Below are 22,505 nucleotides of genomic sequence, written 5' to 3'. Positions count from 1 at the left end.
ATCCAATCAACAACATCCATTTACACTAGATACAAAGGTATAAAAATGCAGGTTTGTAAGTAGAAGCCATAATGTAATTGTTAAAGATCCTGACAGTGTAAGGTTCTGTCTTTACCCTACGATTGGAAAACAAAGTAAACATTTTATTTATTTTATGTTTGGATAGCGAGAATATCACCAACTGAATAGTTTTAGTCTATGGTTTTCGGTTTCCGGCTCAAGAGACTCTGTCTTTATTTTCGGAATAAAATCCACATTCATTTCTCATGTAGGTTTCTTTAATCATCATAGGTATTTATATAGTTGCTTTGTTATTTTATTACTTGAATCTTAACCGTTTTTATGTAATGGTTAAGGTTTTGACTGGTCCAGGTGCCAACACAACAACTGTCGTATTTCCGTAGTCAACAAACGACGTTGACGTTTCACCGCGTAGCAAGTGAAAGTGTCACGTCGATTGGATTCCTGTCAGAAATATTATTATACTGGTTTATTTCACTCGGACTGCCTAGAGGTATGATATTTTTAATGTTTTATATTACTAAACATGTGTATAACTAATTCTTAATTTAAAATCTGCATGTTACATTTATATTTATTGATACAGCTCGTGAATTTCCAGACAGGTTATCGCCGGGAAAAATGGGTGTTAAGCCTGCGATTGGAAGAAAATCTAACAAAAACCCACCTATTTTTAGTCATGAATTTGTGATTCAGAATCATGCGGACATAGTTTCGTGTGTGGTTATGGTGTTTTTGGTCGGGTTGATGGTACAGGTGAGTGACAATCTTGCCACGTAGGCTATGTGTCTCCATATATATGTTTTTCACATAACAGTATGAATGTTACATCGTTTATTGTACGGCTGTTGTATTAATGTTGCAGTCTACGAGTCCCATAGCGAGTTTATTCATCAGTCTGCACCACAATGTGAGTGGAGTTGAGCCCTCCAGAGAACTGCCAAAAGGAGAGCCATTCTTCTATGAAGCAGGATGGAAAGACGCCTGTGCAGTATTCTTTTACTCTTTGGTGTGCATTGTTATGCATGCCATCCTCCAAGAGTATTTCTTGGATGTAAGTATGATAAACTTCTAACATATGTTTCAGTCATAAAACATGTTAAAACAGTTTTTTTTGTTCTACATGAAAGTGAGTGTATTATAAATGTTATGATTGTTGTTTTAGAAAATATCAAAGAAGTTTCATCTGTCCAAATCAAGACTGAGTGCCCTGAATGAGTCTGGTCAACTGGTTGTGTTCCACCTAGTAACTCTAGTGTGGGGTGGTGATGCCATTATCCGAGAAGGATTTGTCTTCAATGTGTCACAGTTATGGGACGGTAAATATGCATTATAATTTTGAACTTTGTTGGTACACAGCTAAAACTATTTTTATGTTCATCAATACCCTTATTATAGTAATTGCTTACAAAACAAGTACAGACAATTTCAATAATGGAATCATTATATAGAGTAGTTCTAGAATGAAACCATCAAATATTAAAACAGCCGACCATTATTTTTACAGTTGTAGCGAATGTAACCATAAAAAAGAATAAATTAAGCATTGGAACCTTATCAACTTTCATTATCAAATGGCTTCTCTTATAGAAATATTAATTAGGTAATAAGATAACTTATCAATTGCATTAATGAACTCAACTTTTTAGAATTGCAACACTTTACTAATGAACAAATGCATTTGTAATCCAATTAGAATGCAACTGCAATTATGCACTTTGTGTTAATGAAAAAAGTTTTTTCTTATTATGTTATGTACAATTAAAGTGTGGCAGAAATAAATGGTTAAAAACAACTACCTACATTTATGAATCCAAAAGAAAACAATTTGTTCCATTTGATACAATAAGCAAAATAGGTTGTACAAAAAGGAAATAAAAGTTTAGTCAAACCTATTACAACCTAAATGACTCTAATATTGAGTACAAAATTCCAAACCAGCATTTAAGAGTTGGTCTATTAGCATATCTATGCAAACATTACTTTCTACTATGCTAATGCTTCAACTTTGAAGTATTTAGGGCACACCAGCTGTACTTACTTTTTAACCAACTTGAGAAAAAAGAGGTTCTCATATTGACCTGTATATGACTGAACTGATTTAATATATTTATTTAGGAGAAGGTTTCAGGTATATAATTCAAATTAGTTTTGTAAAAAGTTTTTTTTTCTTGTTTCTACAGGCTACCCCAACCACCCAATGAGCTTCTTGCTGAAACTCTGGTGGATTGTTCAGGCTTCGTACTGGATCCACACCGTCCCTGAGTTGTACTTCCAGCGTATCAAGAAAGATGAGTGGATGGGCCGCATCAGGCACGCTGCTGCTGCATTCGCTTTCGTCGCTCTGGCTTATGGCTTCAAGTAAGTATATGACTGTTATCAATGAAGTATGGCAGTAGCATCAAAAGTAACTGAACTAGTCAAAATTGCCTAACAATGTAAAGGGACATAATTTCTTAAGCATCCTTAACTTCAAAAAAGTTGATGACGAAATGGTGCTTAGCAGTTTTTAAAGTTACAGCTACTAAAGAAGCTGTTAAAATCTGTACCCGAGATGCTATTTTGTGACTTGGTTTTTTATGTAGTAGGTAAATTGTTCTATTAAAATCATGGAAATCTACCAAAACCCTTATGAAAAATTACAGGAAAATGAAAGTAAAGCTACTTATATTTTTGCCCCCCTACTGTGGTAAATTATGTTGTTTATTTATTGTAAAAACGTGTATTCAGAATAAGAGATATGAACTGTTATCTTTTTAAGTATTTTTATCTTTACATACACTACTACTTGTCTTCATGATATTAAAATAATTGATAAAGTTATAAGAGATTGGCTTTTATGACTGAGTAAAAATATAATCACAATTATGTAACATTGCATTGTCTTTTTAATTCAAAATATGTTTTAAAATGTTCATATTCATTGCTATCTACGTTTTTTTTTTGTGTAATAAAACCAAAGGCCAATATGTCTCTATTAGTAGCTTGTTTTTAATTCATGCCAGCATGTGCAAGACTTTTGTTATGACTTAGATTAGGAAGTATTTGTAGGTACTCATAATTCTTGACAGATACGAGGCTAATGTTTTGAATTTAATATTGATTAAAGCAGTTTGAAATATAATTTCATTCCTAACATGAAATAGAAGTTAATATTATTGGATTATACCTTATATTCTCGGTCCGATTGGCACTCATCCTACTGGACACAGGCCCTTTCTGACATGTATTAATAAAAATTCAGTAGGATGATAGGGCTTTAATCAACATTAAAATTACATTGGTTTAGGTTAAAAGTTCATTGTCCTATTTTTCCTCATGTCTCATCAACTGTGGTCATCACTGTTAAATATTTTGCATTGACTATTTAGGTATCTTTAATTGCTTTAATTAATGTTTTGTTTTTGTGCAGGTTCCAACGCGTGGGTGTGTGCTTAGTAGTTTTGCACTCTCTCGCCGAATTCGTCGCCCACAGCTACCGGCTCAACACCATCCTTAGGGGAGAGCGTGAAGACTGGTTAGACAAATGTAAGTGCAAAACAAAATATATATTCTTATGAATGTTTCTATATATAGATTTTGATCATACTATTTAATAGGTTGTAGTATATTTTTCCATTTAGCACATGCAAATGCATATTTACATAGCAACAAGACGGATGCTTAGCTTTCCATGATCAAGAAGTAGGATGTACTTTGCAATGTTTAAATAATTTTGGAAAAATTGCATTTCCGAGGTTTTCCCTCTAAGAAGACGATAGTAAAGAAGGATAGAGATAAGATAAGAAAACCTATAAATATAGCAGAATTTTTGAGTTTTTTGTCAAACCTATCAAACTTTAAAGTAGTGTATTTAGCTTTAAATTCTTCTGCCTATTATAAGCAAACATGTAAATAAGAATTGAATCTCACCTGCCCTCGTTTGTAACAGTCTTGAGCCTGATCAACGGTTCCGTGTTCGTGGCTGTTCGCCTGTGCTCGCTGGTGCTCGGCGTGCTGACGTTCTACTTCGGTCTGGCGGGTGCTGCTCAGCTTGTGCTGCGCGTAGCTGCGTTATCTGTCCTTGTGTCCTTCCAGGTAAGATACGAAGCTACGTGGACTTTTCGTATATAGCTTAAGCGTCAAATAACTTTGCCCCTCCGAAGTTGTCTACTAGTGACCGTCAAAAGTCTGAAACATGTGCGATCCATCGAATGGCTCAAATGACTGAATTGAGAGGCAAAATTATTTGACATGGACAATATTATTGTGTAATTCCTTTGCCACAAAAGTGTTTATCCTGTTATTAGGTATATGTCATGCATGTGTTACGATTTGACTTATTTGCAGTTTACATCGATTTACGATTTAACATTGATTTATTATTGTGGGGAATTGTTGTTGTGGTCTATAATAGTTTGATTTATATATGTAAATCTAAATATTTGTAAATGTTTATGGCTTACTTCATTGTTATCTGTTTTTGCAGGTTTACTTGATGTTCAACTTCATCTCTGAAGCCATCAAGCAGAGGCAAGAGAGCCGCCAACAGGCTCAAGCCAAACCCAAGAAAGAGAAAAAAGAAAAGCCTAAGAAGGAGAAAGGTATAACATTTTAATCGTTTTCGCTTGCATTATAACTAAACCTTTAATATTATCTGTGATGTTAATGTATTTACTATGTTAACAGTAAAGAAAGCCCCGGTTGAGGAGTCGGACCTGCCCGAGGTGGACCAGAACACGAACAAGACGCTGCGACAGCGACAGAGCGCCGTCAAGGCGAAGTGAACGCTCACACACTGACATTAAACTGTATCGTTAGGTTGTCGTCATCCCGTTGTAACTGAGTCTTTCCACTACTACACTTTAGTTACTTGAGCTGACTCTTTATCTCCCCCTTTAGGTATCAATGTTATAGCACAAAACATACTTTTGTATTGTGAGATTCGTAATGGACTCTGGTACATGTAATCGATGTCGATGTTTAATTGATGTTAATTAAAATAGGTATCAAGCACGTACGTGACAAGACTTACTTTATCGTAGTTAATAATATTGTATTTTTCATTTTACGGAACGTTAATTTAGACTGTGGAACATATTATCGTCATTAAAAGTATAGTGGATACAGGGTTGTAAAAATATCTCCTAAAGTGTAAAAAATGAAGTCTAGCTTAAACTGTTGTTTATATGAATATATTGATAAGAATATTGAAGTACTGTGTTTTCATACACATTAAATGATGAAAATTCCATTTTTATTTTGCATTTCAATATTTAAAGAAATTATTTTTTGTTGTAATAAGATAGATTCCAATACGAGTTTACTTTTTAAATTATATTTTTATATTTACAGTATACTTTTACTATTTAACAGTTTGTATAATTTTAACGAGACGAAAGTTTTCTTCTGTTGCTGTAAGTTGTAATCAGGTGCTGTTCAGTTAATATTATTCTTTATACATATATTCATAGCATTTGGTATGAACGTATTGCCACGTTACACTTTGAGATTGAATCCGTGATTATTGTTATACTTTAATGAACTAAAGAAATAATGAAATTATTCTTCCTAATGTGAAATTGTGCTCATAAATTATTATATAATTTTCATGAGAATTGTCAATTTTAAAAGCTTGATGTTATTTTTATTTCAAAATAAATTTTTGTAAGAAACCGTCGTAATTTATTTGACTTTTTTATTTCCCAATGCCTTATCTATACATAATATGTATGCAGTGTAAAATCTGACTTCGAAATGAATGTGAAGAAGCTTTTAGGAGTATATAGATTGAAGCACCTATTTAAGTAAACCGCTACGAAGCAGGGTATCGTATGTGCACAGCCTCTACATGAAGGATATTTTTTAATTGGGGAGGATTATTATTCTTTGACACCTACCTACCTACCTAGCTACTATCCAATTCTTTGTGGTACAACCCGCGTACGATGGATCTATTTCCCACAGGCGGAATTTCACGCGTGTACGAAATAGTTCTCAGGAGTTGCGGGTGAAACTGATAGCGGAAGCAACATTTAGAACTCCACCTGCCCACAGCCTTCACAGCACAATGCAAACAACAAAATAAAATACAAATAACAGAAACATAACAAAATGAATAAATAATGGCATTGTTGCCAATTAATTTACAGCTCAATCTAAGAAGCAGTAAAAATCTTTATTTGTATGTAGTTATTGTCAAACCAAAGCACCCATAATATTTTGTAATTATGGATTAGTATAAAGCAGTACCTAGGTAGGTACTCAGGTACGGTCAGAATTAGGAACATAGGTACTTATTCTAATTCTACGGCAAGAATAATCGGCAATACCCCATTGTTGAGGCTTGGCAATAGTTAGTTCTATCCTTTCAACCTCCGATACAATGTAGGTATAGTAAGTTCAACTCAGTCTTGCGCGCGGCCTTATGTGTGGGTAACCCTTGTACATATACAGTGACTTTGTGTGCGTGACAAGAGGTACAGTCGGGTACAAATAAAGTTATTTAGGGGTTGTATAAGGCTGTTTAAAGAAAATCAGTTATTACGTAATTTAATGTTTATTTATTTATAATGATTCTGAATCGCTACTTGAAAAATAAATGAGGCATTTTCAGATTCGCTACTCTCACCAAGGTCAATTATAAATTTTGACTCCATGTCAAAATGTCTATAGTATTTGGTTTTTCTTTTGTACATGTCTACAGGTATTACCCATCACCCCTTCATCAGTTTGAATTAAACGTTCATTTATGAGTTTCATTATTTCCGTCTTATTTTGGTCGACATTATGCGAAGCAATATAATTTAAAAAAATTCCCCATACATTTTGTTTACATTATTATACTAGATTATACGTCTTTTTACATTCTTAGTCCACACTTTTATTTATTGTCCGCGTACCCCGAGCTAGAAAATATGTAAGAAGTATTTAATTCATCTTAGATATTTCACCTCATTTATTTCTTAGATACTGTCAATGTCAATTTGAAAAAAACGTATGAGAAAATAATGAAAAACTGTAAAATGTAATAATAAAAAGCTTTGAATGTTTCATTTTTTGAAACGCTACCTGACTCCTTAAACATTTTCTCCGTCAAGATCTAGACATTTTCGTAAACGACTGTACCCATAACAAAAAGCGATAAGAACACGTCATGCTCGGACGACGTCACTGTCACACGAATGAAAGTTGTATATTTACAAGCCGACGCACACATAGGGCCGCGCGCAAATCTGAGTTGAACTATCTATACCTATGTAGAAGCGCATTTTCACTTACCAATAGACTACGTAATTATTTTCTGGCGTATCTGCATTTATTCACTCAATTAAATAATCCGTTACCTATTCCCAAAACAATCCCCTCATGACTCATCATCACTTTATCTAAGTTTTTACGAATACAAGACATTGCAGTATGAGCCTACCAACCTCGCCACTCCACTATATGTTCTCAACTGTTCGAAAAAGGGCAAGATAGGAACTATCACGCCCTCTCTGAGTTAATTATTCCATATTTTTTCCAGTAGTTGCTCGAATTTTCGAAGTTTTTTTACTATCGCCTCCGAACTTTCGAAAATTTTCCAAGTGCAAGACGGGTCCACTAATATGCTAACCATACGAGATGAAATATATCTGCCTACCCTGAAGTAGACAAGGTCAGATGCTTATAACAATAAGCATCTAACTACTAAGTATGTACTTAACTAATATTAATACATAATACTTACGTATTGATTATCAATACATACAAACGGTAAGGTAGATAGGTACCTATATTATTTAACGATATTGCCACTGATGTAACTCGTAAAAATAATAAATTATTATCTGTCTGTGTCATTGTTAATCCCACGAAGGACAATGCAAGAATTACATACCTACGTTAAATATTTAGAACTGAGGTAAAAGTTATTGATCATACACTATGCACATATCAAAAAGCTGGATTAAAAATAAATGCAGCCTTTAAGGCCACAGATCTGCTTGAATAGCGTGATTGACCACAAGGTCTGAAAGCTAACAAGTTAAAGTGATCAAAAACTGTCCATTGAGCTTTCATAAAGCTTTTGTACCTACTAGTTCCAAAGATTCGAACTGAATTGTTAATTAAAAAATCATATACCTATTTAGATAATTTATATCCAGTACCTAGTTATCGGCCTACCTACAACAAGAATATCGAAAGGGTTTGATCAGGTTTAGGTGTTTACTAAAATTGTTTATGTACAAAAAAAGCCGATTACCTACAATATTAACCTAAAACCCTCTCCTAAGTCTGGCAAATAGGTACCTACTATGCTGAAAACCACATCAAAATGTGTGCAGTCAAACAGGAGATAATCGCGCACAAGCATACCTACATCCATACAGGGGCCCAATTCTCCTAATTTTACTTAAGCGACATACGATTCACGTTCGACTGAGATCCAATCCCGACTCAATTACGATTGAAGCGTAAGTGGCATTCCGCTATTTTTTCTTTGAAATAAACGTTTTTCTCCTTTTCTGTCATTCAATAATGAATCATTATGTCTGCAAATGATTTACGATTGCAATATGATTGTAGAGCAAACTACCGTATAGACCAAAATAGCAGAGCAATCGCAAACCAATCGAATGTCGTTGGAATACGATTGGTCTTATATTAGTAGCAGAATGCCCGATATGGTTAAAACTGCTATTGCGATCATATTGCGATTCGATTTCTATTCAATTTTAACATTATTAACTTAAGAGAATCGGGCCCCTGGTCAAACTGAGAACTACCTTTTCGAGTTCTACTTCGAAGCCAGAAATAGTTAGATAAGTACCTACTACTTTGAAAATACTTACCGACAGTTAGTGGTTTTATTGATTTAATAAATCAATGGACATTTATTGATTTATTTCGATTGCCTTATTTCTGTAGGTATAGATTTCTAAGTAAGAGCGCTAACTCTAAGCAGGCCAGTGCGCATGCTGCTACTGGGTTCCGTAAACATTAACTGCGTTATTACAAAAAGCTATCGATTGACAAGTGTTAAAAGAAAATCCCCGAATCTTAAACACGTGTCAAACGTCTGTTTAATTTTTTTGCTTTTACCACAATAAGCTGTAAAGTTTAAAAGGATTAGATTCGCAGATCGTATCCTATCATGCATGACACTGTCAAAGTGTCCAGATTCAATTCAGTATTTCCCTTAAAGAAAAGCGAATGACTTTTTTGTGGTCATGTCAACTCTGAGTCACTAAGCTTCCTACATAGACGAGACTAAACACAGCTATCTTTATCTATAATTTTATGCAAAAATTTTGGGTTACGCGGTTTAGATTTGAGATGGCCAAATTAAAGTCTACTTATCTAGCCCGGTGTGAAAACAAATATGAGAATAGTTCAACTTACTCCATCCACCAAATTACTGTGTTATAAGAATCGTTTAACACCTATAATCATATTTTATGATCATTTAGTTTATAGCTATGTAAGGATAGTTTACAGCATTAAGCTCTTAGAACTGGTCCAGTACCCCAAAATTAATTGGCTACTTACTTTCATTTCGGAACTGAGGTTTTTATCAAAGCAAATTGGTATTTTTTGGTGTCCATTCAATTGATGATAGGTTTTTACTGGCAACGACCGTTATTGCGGGCCGTGCATCAAGATGCGCGTGAGTTTCCGCCGAGACGCTGGCAATAAGGCTTATAAAATGTGTGAGCGAGTAGGGTGAAGCCAGTTGTACCTCGACATCTGTGGAGCCAACACGTTCACGATGCATAAGCTGACTCTGTTCATCTTGGCGGCAGTGTTCGCCGTAGCCCTCGCAGGTTAGTGCCCCCCGGTTTTTACCGCCACGGCGTCCGAGCTGACTCGCAATTTACTATTCTTAGTATCATTTTATGTAATTTTCGATTTGATCCAGTCGAAGATCAGTGATCTTGTCGGTAATTGATTTTTTATTTAGTGATTCACCTTTTGGTTTGACGAGTCAGAAGGGTCAATCATCCCTTGGATAAATACCTCAGTGTTAGGAGGTTGCTCTTAAGTTTGTCTACTGATACAAAACATAGATACCTATGTTTGTAATTATAGAGATATTGATAAAGATCAAAAGTTATATTGTTATTAAAAAGAGCTTACGCTTCAAGTTTCAGTATTGCCAATTAAGTATTAGATATCCCTTTTTAATTCTATCGATACTTAAATAGGCCTTTCGTTGTGAGCCCTATTGAGAAAGCTGCTTTTAGTTGGCTAACATAGAATTTCTAGTCAACTCTTCCTAAAGAAAACTCATTTTACGTTTAATGACTTACCTACCTAATGTGGCTTCAATGAATGAAACGACTTAAACGAACAGTTTTCTAAGTTCAATTATATTACTTATATGGCGCAAATGGTATTATAATAAACCCCTTTGTAAGTTGTATGTCAAAAGGCTTTATGGACCTATCATTTATACCTATAGTTTTTTTTCTAAAAAAGGCAACTTTAGCGAACATTTCATCATCAGCCTATAGCAGTCCACTGCTGGACATAGGCCTCTCCTCTCCTCTCTAGCGAACATTTATTATAAGAAATATTTGTTGATGAGTAGGTCCCCTCATGTTATTGATCGTCATGTTTTTATATATTTAGTGATGTTCATTAATCCTGTCGGTCACGATTTGCTGAGGTCATTCATAAAAAGCCTCGTGCGTTTAACTACAGCGATTAGTGATGATCTCAGCTCGTAGTGGTAAAGCTTCCTGATTAATCAATACTTGCATTCTTCCTTTCATTGTTAATTAAGGTTCGAGGTTTTCTATATTGGCAAGAATTTTTAGTAGTCAGGTACATAATTGGTTGGTTGCAAGTCAAGTACTTTTGTTAGTAATCAAAAGTAGATGGAGAAGAGAAGAATACACATTTACATTCTTACAAACAAATGGCCTCTAAGTTAGTTTCATGCAAATAGTTATCTTCTTTATTTCCTCAAAGCTTTATCTAAGTACCTGCAACAGACGATATCAACTTACCAAACTTGTACAGTCACAAGCAATAAGATGATGAGATTCTCTTAACTTATTAATGATAATATTTCCTTTCCTTTTGTATTAATTAACGTTAACATTTTCAATAGCATAATTTTTTGGAAGCAACATTTCGCCAAGGAATTGCTTTTCACTTTACAACATATTATTCCACGTGACAGTACATATCGTATCATCGTCATTTTTCATACAAAATGTATAAAGGACCACGACAGCTAGTATGACGACAGCTAGTATGAGCACGAGTGACATATATGTGCATTGTGCACATTCCAGAAGGACAGTACTATGTTCCCCGCGCCTACTACACCATAGACGCGGAGGGGCACGAGTCTGCGCGAGTCCCACTGCGGCGCCTGCGTCGGTCCGTACCCTGGCCCTACGCGGCGGGCAGCAACGCCAACGCTAATGCTGAAGCTCGTAAGTTATATTCCAGATATATGTTGTATTAAATTATGTGACATCTCTTAGAAGCTGCGTAAATCGCACTTACATATTATGTAGGTATGTATGCGAGAGCTCGCGTATTTTGGGAGTAAACTGGCTTATTTGTAGTTTTAAGTCTACTAAAGCTTTAATAACATGTTATCTTGTCTAGTAGTTAGAAAGTTTACATAAGTATGTGTTGGGTAAATCTTGCAGACTGAAGTTTCTGAACAATGTTGGTCATCTGTCTTAAAGTCCTTTAAGTACAACAGCATATTAATTTTCACTCCAATTTGCACATGTGCAACTAATTATAAGGAGCCAGTAAGCGATAAAATCCAATTATCACAACCCATAGGTATTGGAATGTTTTACTCTAGTCAAATGCATATTGAAAGCCCACGAATTCCCACTCAGCAGTAAAGCTCTTAACGATCACCGTACATAGCGCATAGCTGAAGTGGTAACTGAGTGAGTGAAAAGAAAAGCGCATGACTATTATGCAGCACAATAACCCACAAGAGAATAACCTAGTGTTGGAACGTGCGAGGAATGTCCTGCACATTTCCCACGCGGTGCTACTCACACAAATCTACATAATTTGCATATATATATGTGAAAATTATACAAGCTTAATTAGTTTTAATCGGCTTATGTAAATTAAACGTTTAAATTGTTTTAACTTCGGTAACCTACATTTTCTTTCTGCAGAGGACATTTTCATTAAAAAAAAATAGTTAACGGTAAATAAGTTTTGAAAGAGATTTATAAACAATATACTTAGCAGCGAAATTAAATAATTTTCGGGAGCAGGAATTTGTTAACTTTTAGTGAAAGAGCATTGTTCCGCTAAGACAGAGATTGGTAAATCCATAAGCTTATTAGTTTTGTTTTCCGCTACTTGTGTTCAAAACTTACACTGTTTACATGGCAATTGAAACTCAGCTCAACATGTAAAATATAGAAAGAAAAATACCGACACAGAGTACAGTTTTATGACAATAAAGTCTGCAATGTACACATCAAGGCTATATGTAGTTAGTAGTCATACAAATAAATTAGCCATAGAGATTTTGATGGATGTGACAATGTGTAGTTTACTTGAGTTTACTACTGGCCACTAAAAAACATTATTTACGATGACGACACGATTGATTACCGCCTTGTTCTTGAACAAGTAAATAAAATAGAATTATGAATACTTTTAATATTTTACTGAAGGTTTTTCATTCATTAACAAATGTTTTTAATGCTAAGGTCATGTTCATTTGGATTTATTTAAGTATAGAAAAGTGAAGTCTTTTTCGATAACAAGCGTAACCGAAGTGTAGATTTAATTTTGGCTTTAAAATTTAACATCAAGTACTTATGTATTGTATCTTGCATGTATCAATTTTATACGGTCCTTAAATTTTGCGGAGAATACGCTCTTTGGTCACGAATCTGTATATCCAAATCGTGTAGGTAATCGAACATTATTAACAGCCAGATGAACATTTTATTATTATAAAGCAATAAACGATAAAAACGGAAATATTTTTAACTTTATCAAACTAGTTAGAGCACAAATTTTTGTATGACACAGCTTCACTTTTTGTATACCAGCGCTTTACAATAGGCTAGCTCGAATCAAATATCTGAACAGTTCGATAGCGAGTTCAAGCGAAATACCCTATTGTTATGCGGTAACTGCATTTCCCGGTTTGGTATGCACAACCATGGAACATGGTTTAGATACGCGGTACATATAATTGTCGTCGAATGTAGAACGTGGACGTGTCGAGTGGGTCTCAAACTGTTGCGCTTTGCCGTCCGTCGCCGTTCGTCTAACGGTCTCGAAATTCTCCGAGCGACGGTCAAGCGGCTATGCCATCTATGAGCACAAAAAAGTGATCGATAAACCTCACTTTCTTTCTCAAGTGCTACCTAGTTACCGTTTGAACTTGAATCTCTTTTTGATGTATGTTTTGGCGGCCTACATAATTTTTATTTGATTGATGGTGGAACATGTTTATATGGACAGGTTTGAGATCACACTCGTCTGGTTCAACATGCGTTTTTTTGTTGTATTACTTTATACTGCTAGTCCTATACAGTCTCTAAAATAGTATTAATATTTTTCCTTCTTAAACTACTCCGATTTTTTAAAATGATTTGTTAAATAAAACTTTATATTTAATTTTCATTATATTCAGAATTAAATAGAAAACTTACATTGAATGTCAACACAAAAGAGCTGCTCTCTTTAGCCAAAAGGGAAATGCCCTGAATTAGTTCCTACTCATCCTGAATTAACAAAAAAAAACAGACTGCAAAAGTACCAAATAGTTTCAAATAAATCTGTCTAGCTTTACTTCCATTTAGCTCAATTTCAGCTTCATTTTAACACGCTGATATTACGCTTCACTTGTAACTATGTACATGTAATCAACAATCTTGGAATATTCATTTAACCCACTTCCCGGTCTTCGATTAAGATGAAATTTTGCACATGCTCTGAATTCTGATGACAATACATGACTAGCGTGTTTTTTTAGTTTTTTTAACTATCATTTTTTTAAGATATAGTCAACGTTTCTTAATTATTCTTGAATTTCGTTTTCAGATGCTGGACCCGGTGGCAACGCAAACGCGAACGCGCGCGCTGATGCGGGCGGATGGGGAGGCAACGGTGACGGCTGGGGCCAGCGAGGCAACAACGGTGGCTCGTGGGGCCAGCCCGGCGGCTGGGGCCAACCAGGAGTTTATGGCGCCTCCAACCCTGCGGCCCACTCAAAGTAATAATCATTTTAAAGTTTTAATTTTAGTAAGTGCTTCAAAACAGGCATTTTTATCTTAGGTACTTTTGGCCCTGGTAGCAAACTAGTAGTGTATGCCACACTAAAAAATGGAGTGTTGATCCGCGGGGCCTCTTGACATGTGAGTTGGGAGCCCAAGGCAAGTGCCGAGTCAAAGATGCTTTGTGCATCAAATCCGCTTCAGTTGTTGTTGTGAGGCTTGTTTCTTACACTGAAGAATTAAACATATACATTTCATAGTATTTTCCATATGCTGGATATTAGATTAAAGTTACCCTTCGAAAAGAGGTGGATCGCGACATGCGTGCTGTCTGAGGCTTTTTTCGCAGGGTGGCTTTATCGTAGTTAAAATAAATAGTTTGAAACATATATATGTACTCTTATATTTAAGAGTACAAGCTACCTCAATATCGCGAGGCATTCATTTTACATATACTATAAAGATTCATCTCACATTGTTTGGTATTTAGTGTTTACTTCAAGCTTAATTAATTAATATGTTGATTTTGCTAAATTTTTTCGGTTTACATAGTATTATTAGAACCTGTAACTAACTTGTTTTTTGTGTGTTCCTAGGCATTAGTTGGTGATTACAGTGCTCACTAGACTAACTTCATGGTGTCGGCCTCCATCCTGTTCGCGTATTTTCCACCAGTTGCACGCTCGCCGCGCTCTGCGCCTGTGGACATGCTGTGCAACTGCCGGAAGATTGTTTCCTATTTATTATAATAATTTAATTAAAAAACTAATAAATGTTTCAAATTACATTATGGTGTTAATATCACTTACCCTAATAACATACTGTTTAGTTGGAATAAATCCCATTTGAGTAATGTTCGTAGCAAATAATTTAATTCGTAGGCAAAAGACATCAACGCGCTACAATTAATTTCACTGTTAAATTATAACGCCTACTTGACTACGCGCTACGCCTGTTTAATACAATTTATATTAAAAGTTTAAATAGTTAAGTTGCAAGCTTTAGCTAAGTATTTTGTAGAGATATGATACCTCGAATTATTAATGTATACAGTGCTATTACAAGTTATATCAACATGTCAGGATGATTACCTAATGATTGGATCTCCATCATTAGACTATTCATACAATCTTTAGATTTTTCTTGTGATTAGAAGAATCTTTCCCTACCATTGAGTCAGTTATTGTAGGTACTTATTCTGCTTTATTTCTTCCTGTTTGTATGAATATGTCTAGCCTATCAGGGAATGAGGGAACTGATAGCCACTACGTTAAATCTTGCCATTTTTGGAAAATCATACCTACATTATATAATGAATGATGATGAATGTTTTTTGTTATACTTTCACGGCAAAACGGCTGGACTGGTTTTAACAATGAGCAGTTCGGTGTTCGATTTTCTTTCAAAAAACACGAAGTAGTTCCTTTAACATGCGGGTGAAAACGGGACTTAGGAATTTTCTTATATCTGCATCACTCTCATCATCTTCCGAGCCTTTTTCCCAACTACGTTGGGGTCGGCTTCCAGTCTAACCACAAATGCACTAAGAAACAGTATTTTACAAGGAGCGACTGCCCTATCTGACCTCCTCAACCCAGTTACAGGGGCAACTCAATACCCCTTGGTGAAATTGGTGTCAGACTTACTGGCTTCTGACTACCCGTAACGACTGCCAAGGATGTGCCATCCGAAACACTTTCATTGGTATCCAAGATATACTTAGAGAGTACAAACTTAGAAAAGTTACATTGGTAGGTACTTGCCTGACCTGGAATCGAACCAACGCACTCATAGTTGTGAGGTTGGTCCTTTACCCACTAGGCCACCATGATCTACAACGGCTATTAAGATGCAATAGTTATCCAATTGTCACATTATGAACATAGCAGAATCAAGCCCTAGGATGCCAATTATCTCATACAATACTTCACAGTGTCTTGGCACCCGGCATGACTCGGCGCCAGTTCGGACCGGTCCAGGGGCAGTCGGTGAGCGCCAGCACCTCCGTGGGAGTTGACCCCACCGGCAACGGCTATTACGACCAGTCCGCTTCGGTTCACTAAGGGTTTGCCACGTCTTGTTCAACTTGCATAATCTGTTAGCACGATACAATTATGATTATAGATAGAGAGTCGATTGCCTTTAGACTTTAATGAAGTATAAATACCATCCTTTAGTACCTTCCCATTTAATGCAATTGATAAATATATGTATCAAGTTTGACTCACAATTGCTTTTGAAAATATGCCATAAGTTAGAGGTACGATTATGTAGACGTGATACTCTACTCTCTTTCTCCATAATATGTAGAGGTCAAAAATGTGTTCCCGGCTCAGACTTCATCCCCCCTGGTGTCATAAAAAGCTATGATTAAAATGGACCACAACCTACACAAAGTATACAATGTACTTTAGGTGAAAATATGTCATAGTCCGTAGGCGCATCTAACGTTATACTAAGGTCACTTTCGTGATTGTTACTTAATTAATGAAGCATAGCATTAAAAGCTATAAAATTTATTCTATTTTAAAGCTATATACTTATATAAGTTTGTATGCTTTCATGCCTGCACATTAAATCTAAGTTCTAGTTTATAGGCGCCTGATAGACTCAATGGCAATCACTGATCGGAATGCGTAAGTTCGACGATTTGAATATTATGAAACAATCCTTGAGGTCTAGCTTTTTGGAACATCGCGGTACATTGTGCTTATAGATTATGCAGTTGCTATCGATACCAAGATGTACGACGAATACTAGGTACCTACTTCATTACAGCACTTTTGTGATTTTTGAAACAGTATCTTTATATACTTAGTAATTAGTTTTTAGGAATATTTCAGCTTAATATTTCGTTCTTAGAACATAATAAATAGGAAAGTTACGGATGGTTAAAGATTAGAATAAAAATACATGAATTAATTTTAATGACTTTTATTTAATTGTCAAATGTCTTTACATTTAAAGTGGTGTCATTTAATTACAAGAGAGCGTGAAGTTTTTGAACCCGTAATTTAAAAGCTATAAGATAGTGACAGATGCAGTTAAGTATGTATTATCTATTAGGTACAAGTAGGCCTTCCAAAAGCATTGCAGTACAATTTCCAATATTGAAAGACCAAGCGTAGATATTTTTCTAATGGTACAGTGGAGTGGTTACAGGGAAAACTTAAGACGGCAATTTATGATTTTTGACAAGTTTTGCCTTTTTACACTCTAATAGCTAATACTGGCGTTTATCACATTTTACATAAAATTTACAAAGGGCTTATGTAACTCAGTATATCAAAAAACTATGCAGAACCGATGGAAGAGTGAATTTTTCCGACAGTTGAAATTCCTAATAAAATGTATGGATTTAATTACAAATTCAAATATAGTTAATGACTGAAGGTGCAATGACTAAACTACGTTATTACATTTCTACTGTCAGTCAGTGCTTTCTTTGTATATTGTTTACTTATCTTTGGGGTAACTCCAACCTATACTGAGGTCTGTTGTATGTGTATCCTTCCTCCTGAGAGGGACCAGGGGCGGGCACGGGTGCCGGGGCAGGCGCAGGCACAGGTGCAGGTACTGGTGATGGGAAAGGCGCCGGCTGGACGGGAGGCACGAAGGGAGGAGTCACTATCACAGCATCGTCCGTTATTCCCACGTCACGACCTGAAGGAACAAATCGTTGGCCAAACTGCCGCGGGAACTGCTGAGCACCCTGCTGCTGTCCTTGATAATATTGAGGCTGGAAACCACCAGGAGCTCCGTACTGCGTCGACACGTCATACTGATTGGGCACTCCGTATTGAGCAGGCAACTCCATTCGACCAAACATGGATCCCAAGAATGGGAACTTGTTTGTCAACGTCGCCCATAGTCCAGTTCCGCCGACTTGGTTGCTTCCCTGATTGCCCCAGAAAAGTCGCTGAGAAGGCTCCTGGACAGGGTTCTGGTTGAAGCCCACAGAATATGGATCGTTCGGTCCGCTGTAGTAAGGCGCTTCTCTTTGCGGGTAGTACGCGACACTACTACCTATAAACAAAAGATACACTATTAGATATCGCACAAATAAAAGAACAGTACTGAGTGTAATTAATTTCACCGCACGTACCAACAAACAGGCACATTACAAAACCGATGTGAGCATACATTTTGAACGAGTTGCTGAAGATCAACTGTGTGCTATTGTAGTTCGTCTTTCCATTTATACCTCCTCTATTTGCTCCTAAACGAAGACCTTGAAGTAAAATTCTCGTAACCCAGTATTGAAAGTGTGAGGTAATGGCGGCTCACCCAGCGATGGACGCGGCGTGGACAATAGGTGGGACATCTAGGTGACTCGTGCGCCGCCGCCCGCCTCGCGCACGCACAGGTTGTAACTAAATCATTCCACATGTGTCCACGGAAAACAACAATGGACATTACGAAATTATGTTAATTAAATCTTCACTTAAAAAGTAGCGCAGATTTGAATTTTAAAGCCCCTCAAAATGCCTCAGATTATCCGCCTTTTTCCCGCATGAATTTTAACCTGCAACCAGTCGCTGACGGTAGTTTTATGGTTCAGGTCATTCAGTCAGGATTCTGCATTACAGATGTCCATGCCTTTTATGTAATAACCTATTAGAAAATTATAATTAATGGCAAAACTGATACTCATTAGCTGTCAGAGAGCTTTGTGAAGTTTTCCTGAAAATAGCAAAAGTACAATAAAATTGATAATGACATTATGAAAAAAATAATTAAAAGATTAACCAAAATGTACACACACTGTATACGATAAAGATTCGTGAAAAATGCATTGGGTCGCTTGTGCGTGTATTTACTCAACATAATCGGCATTATTCATAAGATAACGAGGTAGGTGTTTGTCTTCGCCTTGTCATGGTATTGTCGCAGAAGCGTTTTGCGAAACGTTGCTCAACACTCCCGAAGAACAGAGTACAGAGTACGCAGTAGATAAGGATGTTTACACGGTCGCACCTCACGATTGTACGCGACGTGATGACTTAGCCGTAGTATCCGGTGTTTTGTTAGTTTAACATATTCCAATTACTGAAATTGTCACAAGGACGATGATTAATGATGATTTGACTTCCAATTGTTAAGTTCATCATCATCAGTCTTTGTTATTTGTTCTCTGCTGGACATAGGCCTATCTCAAGATACCTGCACCTGATTATAGGGTCTTCTTTCAATACCTTTTCTTTACAAAAATCATATCAAACAAGTAATATGCGTGTCATGAGATCTCAGCGCCTACCGTAAATGTTAGCGATTGCTTAAGATTATTCACTTCATACGATTGTAGGTACTTCGAATATCAAATAACCGTAAGGCGCTACGATTTCTACATCTACCTAAATTAGAGTCAAAATGTGTATAAATATTTATGTAAACTAAAGAAGCATGAAATATATGCAAAATTTATATGTAAGTCAAAAGATGTTAAGTTTTTAATTTATCAACATATTTATGTTCCCACAATGTGACAGCTTTATTAATCAATCTTCTTTTTTAAAGGAAAATAAACATAATTGATTAATTAGTTGTTATTAATCTTATCTGGTGATCGGCTCAGCTTAAAGTTTACCGCAGGGAAAGCGGCTGACCCGGGCCGAGTTTCGCGACACCGGCGCTACGCGTGCGGTCCTGTTATTATTGACATAGATTAAGCTACTGGCCATTACGGTCACTTCTTTGGTAATTTCTTATATTAAAAGTAAAATCAAAATATTTATCTTGTTGTTTCATCATAGTTTTGCGGTTTTTCTATGAGGAAATTTAATAAGAAGCTTAGAATCATCAATTACTCTTGAATACCAATTTTTGTGTCCTTTGGACCGCATATTTCAAACGATTTTGACGAATAGAAAGGGTAATAAGTAGGCATGGCACAAGACAAGACAATGTGACCCTTGGTCGTGTACCTACTTCGAGAATTTAAAGATTCGTTTATTTATTATCTCACATTCGTTTTCGTTAAGAGTTTTCCTCCTATAGGGATTTTTGAGAGTTTTTGTAATGGTTTTATGTTAAAAATAGTAGCTAATACGAAAAGATACACCGCCCTATACAAAAGTAGATTACAAAGGGAGTTATTTTATATTACCTACTTTAAAAATCATATTATGAAACCTCCCCTTAGAGTACCACAGAAAAAAATATCCTAATAGATACATAATTGATTAATTGTTTATCATAATCGTGACCGCATTATGCGACGCATGCGTAAATCGTTACTTATGTGGCACGAGGAAGTCAAACTAGGTTTAGAAAGAGATTTGTGAAACCATTTTTTCATAATATAGTCTGTATTTTTTCATTAAAAAAACTATGTGACTTGTTGTATTAATTATGCTATATCTGGGGCTATTGTTTTTCAAAATTTCTTTCTTTCTTTTCAAACAACGTTACTGCTATATTCCTTAATAACCGGTCAGAAAAAAAAATAAGTTATTCCATCTTTAAAGTAAACAATGAGTAGACTGTAGTTTTTTGTTTCGGTCACTATTCAAGATTATTATAATTGAGTGATGCTATCTTCTTTGTTTTGTATTTTGTGTACAAAGGTAGGCGAAGGCGGGTGTACCTCTGCCCCTTCTGAACATTTAATCGAGCTTGATAATTGATTAGGTATATGATCTGTGACACAATACTTAACCGTGCACTAAAATTCTTAGGGTTGTCAAATCGCTAATGAACTTAAATAAATATATCGATAAAATTCACATATTGGAAGAAAACTGGTTTTTCGTACATGACCAGCTATGGCAGACATTGTATGTATTCTAACTACAATAGTACCTAATGAACACACATTAATAACTTATTATGTTTACTACAGTAAGCTTTATTCACTACCATCAATACATATTTATTTTAAGTCGTGCAATTGCTGTGTTAATAATTTGTATTTATAAATGTTCTCAGTGAGATACTTACGCATTAATAACGCCAAGTTTATCCCATGGCCAACTTGAGAGGAATAACAAGCAGTCGATGTACCTCTATTATCGTGTAAAATAACGGTAGATACAATGTTGTTTTGTTTTGGATAACAGCAGCTATTTTATCCCTTCTTATTGCTCTTGGATAAAGGAGAGAAAAATAAAAGATAATCATGTTTCTTTAAATGTACTACAATAGGCTGGTCGGCGAAAAATTATAGGTACCTTTTTTTAAGCGTTTAAGTTACTTTATTTTTACCGACATTTTCCATTACCTGACACTCACATAGTCAGTAAATTAATTGTATACAGCACACTTAGTAATATTGTGACATCCCTAAAAATGTGTTTAAATAAATAATAAAAAAATATCTAGCGGTCATCGCTCGGTGACACAAGGTGACTGGCTCAGATGATGAGCTCGATGTATATTTTTTAAAGTAAATACACCATAAACCACTGCATGAGTCGAGTGCTAGCAAAAAAGTCGTTACTTATTCCATACGTGAGGCTTTAAAGGTTAACGAAATGCCATTCCGCACAATGGACAATCGGATTTTCTTAATCTTTTTTCACTTAATTTATTGCGGGTTAATCTTTACGTAATTTTATGTGAGATCAATGATCTATCGTAGTTTTTGCGTCTAGTTAAAAAAGCACCATCATTAAACAACAAAAGCTTCGTAGAGAATAGAGTACTAGTGAATAAAAAAAAGTTGATACTTATGATAACTTTTTATCTTTACAATAGAATTGGCAACTATGGGAAAGTGTTGCAAAAAAACCGTTTTTTTTCTAGTGTGAAAAAAAACCTTGAAAAAAAAACAGATAAAAAACTGTTTTTTTTCTGGGCCTTGTTTTTTTCAAGAGTATAATAACTCTTAAATTGTTAGGGCATTTACCGTTAAAGATTAATACTTAAGGTTACATAAAAGAGTCTTAGGTTTATTCTTGAATCTACGGTACTTTTCTGATAAAACAGAACCAAATTTCATGAAAATGTTGGCAACATTCATTGATATTAACTCAACGAAAGGGAAATTTTGAAAATTGAACTAAAAAGTAGGCTAGAAAAAAAAACAACGATGCAAAGTTTTTTTTCATGTTTTTTTTCAATAAAGTGAAAAAAAACAAATCGTTTTTTTTCATTTTACATCACTGAAACCAAGCAAGCTTTTCGATAAAACAGACAAACTCGATACCACCATCATGTTTGATTTGTATGCAATTCTTTGGTACATAATAATAAGTACATATTACCTACTTAAAATGTCGTGCAATTGACCAATTCGTAATACATTTTATGATAAATAAATATGCAATAGGTACATAAAATGTCAGACAT

General features: G+C 35.4%; 3 protein-coding genes across 4 annotated transcripts; 2 read left to right on the top strand and 1 right to left on the bottom strand.

Annotated features, from left to right (window-relative positions):
- The first annotated feature begins 366 nt into the window (after positions 1–366).
- On the top strand, positions 367–5,688 carry LOC124644176 (translocating chain-associated membrane protein 1). 2 transcript variants are annotated; one of them, XM_047183458.1, is made up of 9 exons: positions 367–514; positions 623–777; positions 887–1,075; positions 1,187–1,340; positions 2,205–2,382; positions 3,434–3,549; positions 3,953–4,098; positions 4,490–4,604; positions 4,690–5,688. In XM_047183458.1, exons 2-9 carry the CDS (start codon positions 643–645, stop codon positions 4,785–4,787), a joined length of 1,131 nt encoding a protein of 376 aa, XP_047039414.1. In that variant the 5' UTR covers positions 367–514; positions 623–642; the 3' UTR covers positions 4,788–5,688. The 2 variants fall into 2 exon arrangements, with proteins under 2 accessions (XP_047039414.1, XP_047039482.1); XM_047183526.1 differs by having other exon boundaries at positions 433–514; positions 627–777.
- A 3,998-nt stretch (positions 5,689–9,686) lies between these two features.
- On the top strand, positions 9,687–17,139 carry LOC124634481 (major prion protein-like). The gene is made up of 4 exons (XM_047170082.1): positions 9,687–9,809; positions 11,289–11,432; positions 14,044–14,215; positions 16,150–17,139. The coding sequence occupies exons 1-4, from the start codon at positions 9,755–9,757 to the stop codon at positions 16,277–16,279; spliced, it is 501 nt and encodes a 166-aa protein (XP_047026038.1). The 5' UTR covers positions 9,687–9,754; the 3' UTR covers positions 16,280–17,139.
- Positions 17,135–18,476, bottom strand: LOC124634470. The gene is made up of 3 exons (XM_047170073.1): positions 18,322–18,476; positions 17,489–18,242; positions 17,135–17,450 (listed from the first exon to the last, which is right to left on the bottom strand). Exons 1-2 carry the CDS (start codon positions 18,359–18,361, stop codon positions 17,677–17,679), a joined length of 606 nt encoding a protein of 201 aa, XP_047026029.1. The 5' UTR covers positions 18,362–18,476; the 3' UTR covers positions 17,135–17,450; positions 17,489–17,676.
- Between the last annotated feature and the right edge of the window lie 4,029 nt (positions 18,477–22,505).

This window comes from Helicoverpa zea, chromosome 1 (genome assembly GCF_022581195.2).
Source record: "Helicoverpa zea isolate HzStark_Cry1AcR chromosome 1, ilHelZeax1.1, whole genome shotgun sequence".
Taxonomy (NCBI): domain Eukaryota; kingdom Metazoa; phylum Arthropoda; class Insecta; order Lepidoptera; family Noctuidae; genus Helicoverpa; species Helicoverpa zea.
The sequence above is the reverse complement of the archived record's forward strand: the minus strand, read 5'-3'. Positions and strand labels throughout refer to the sequence as shown.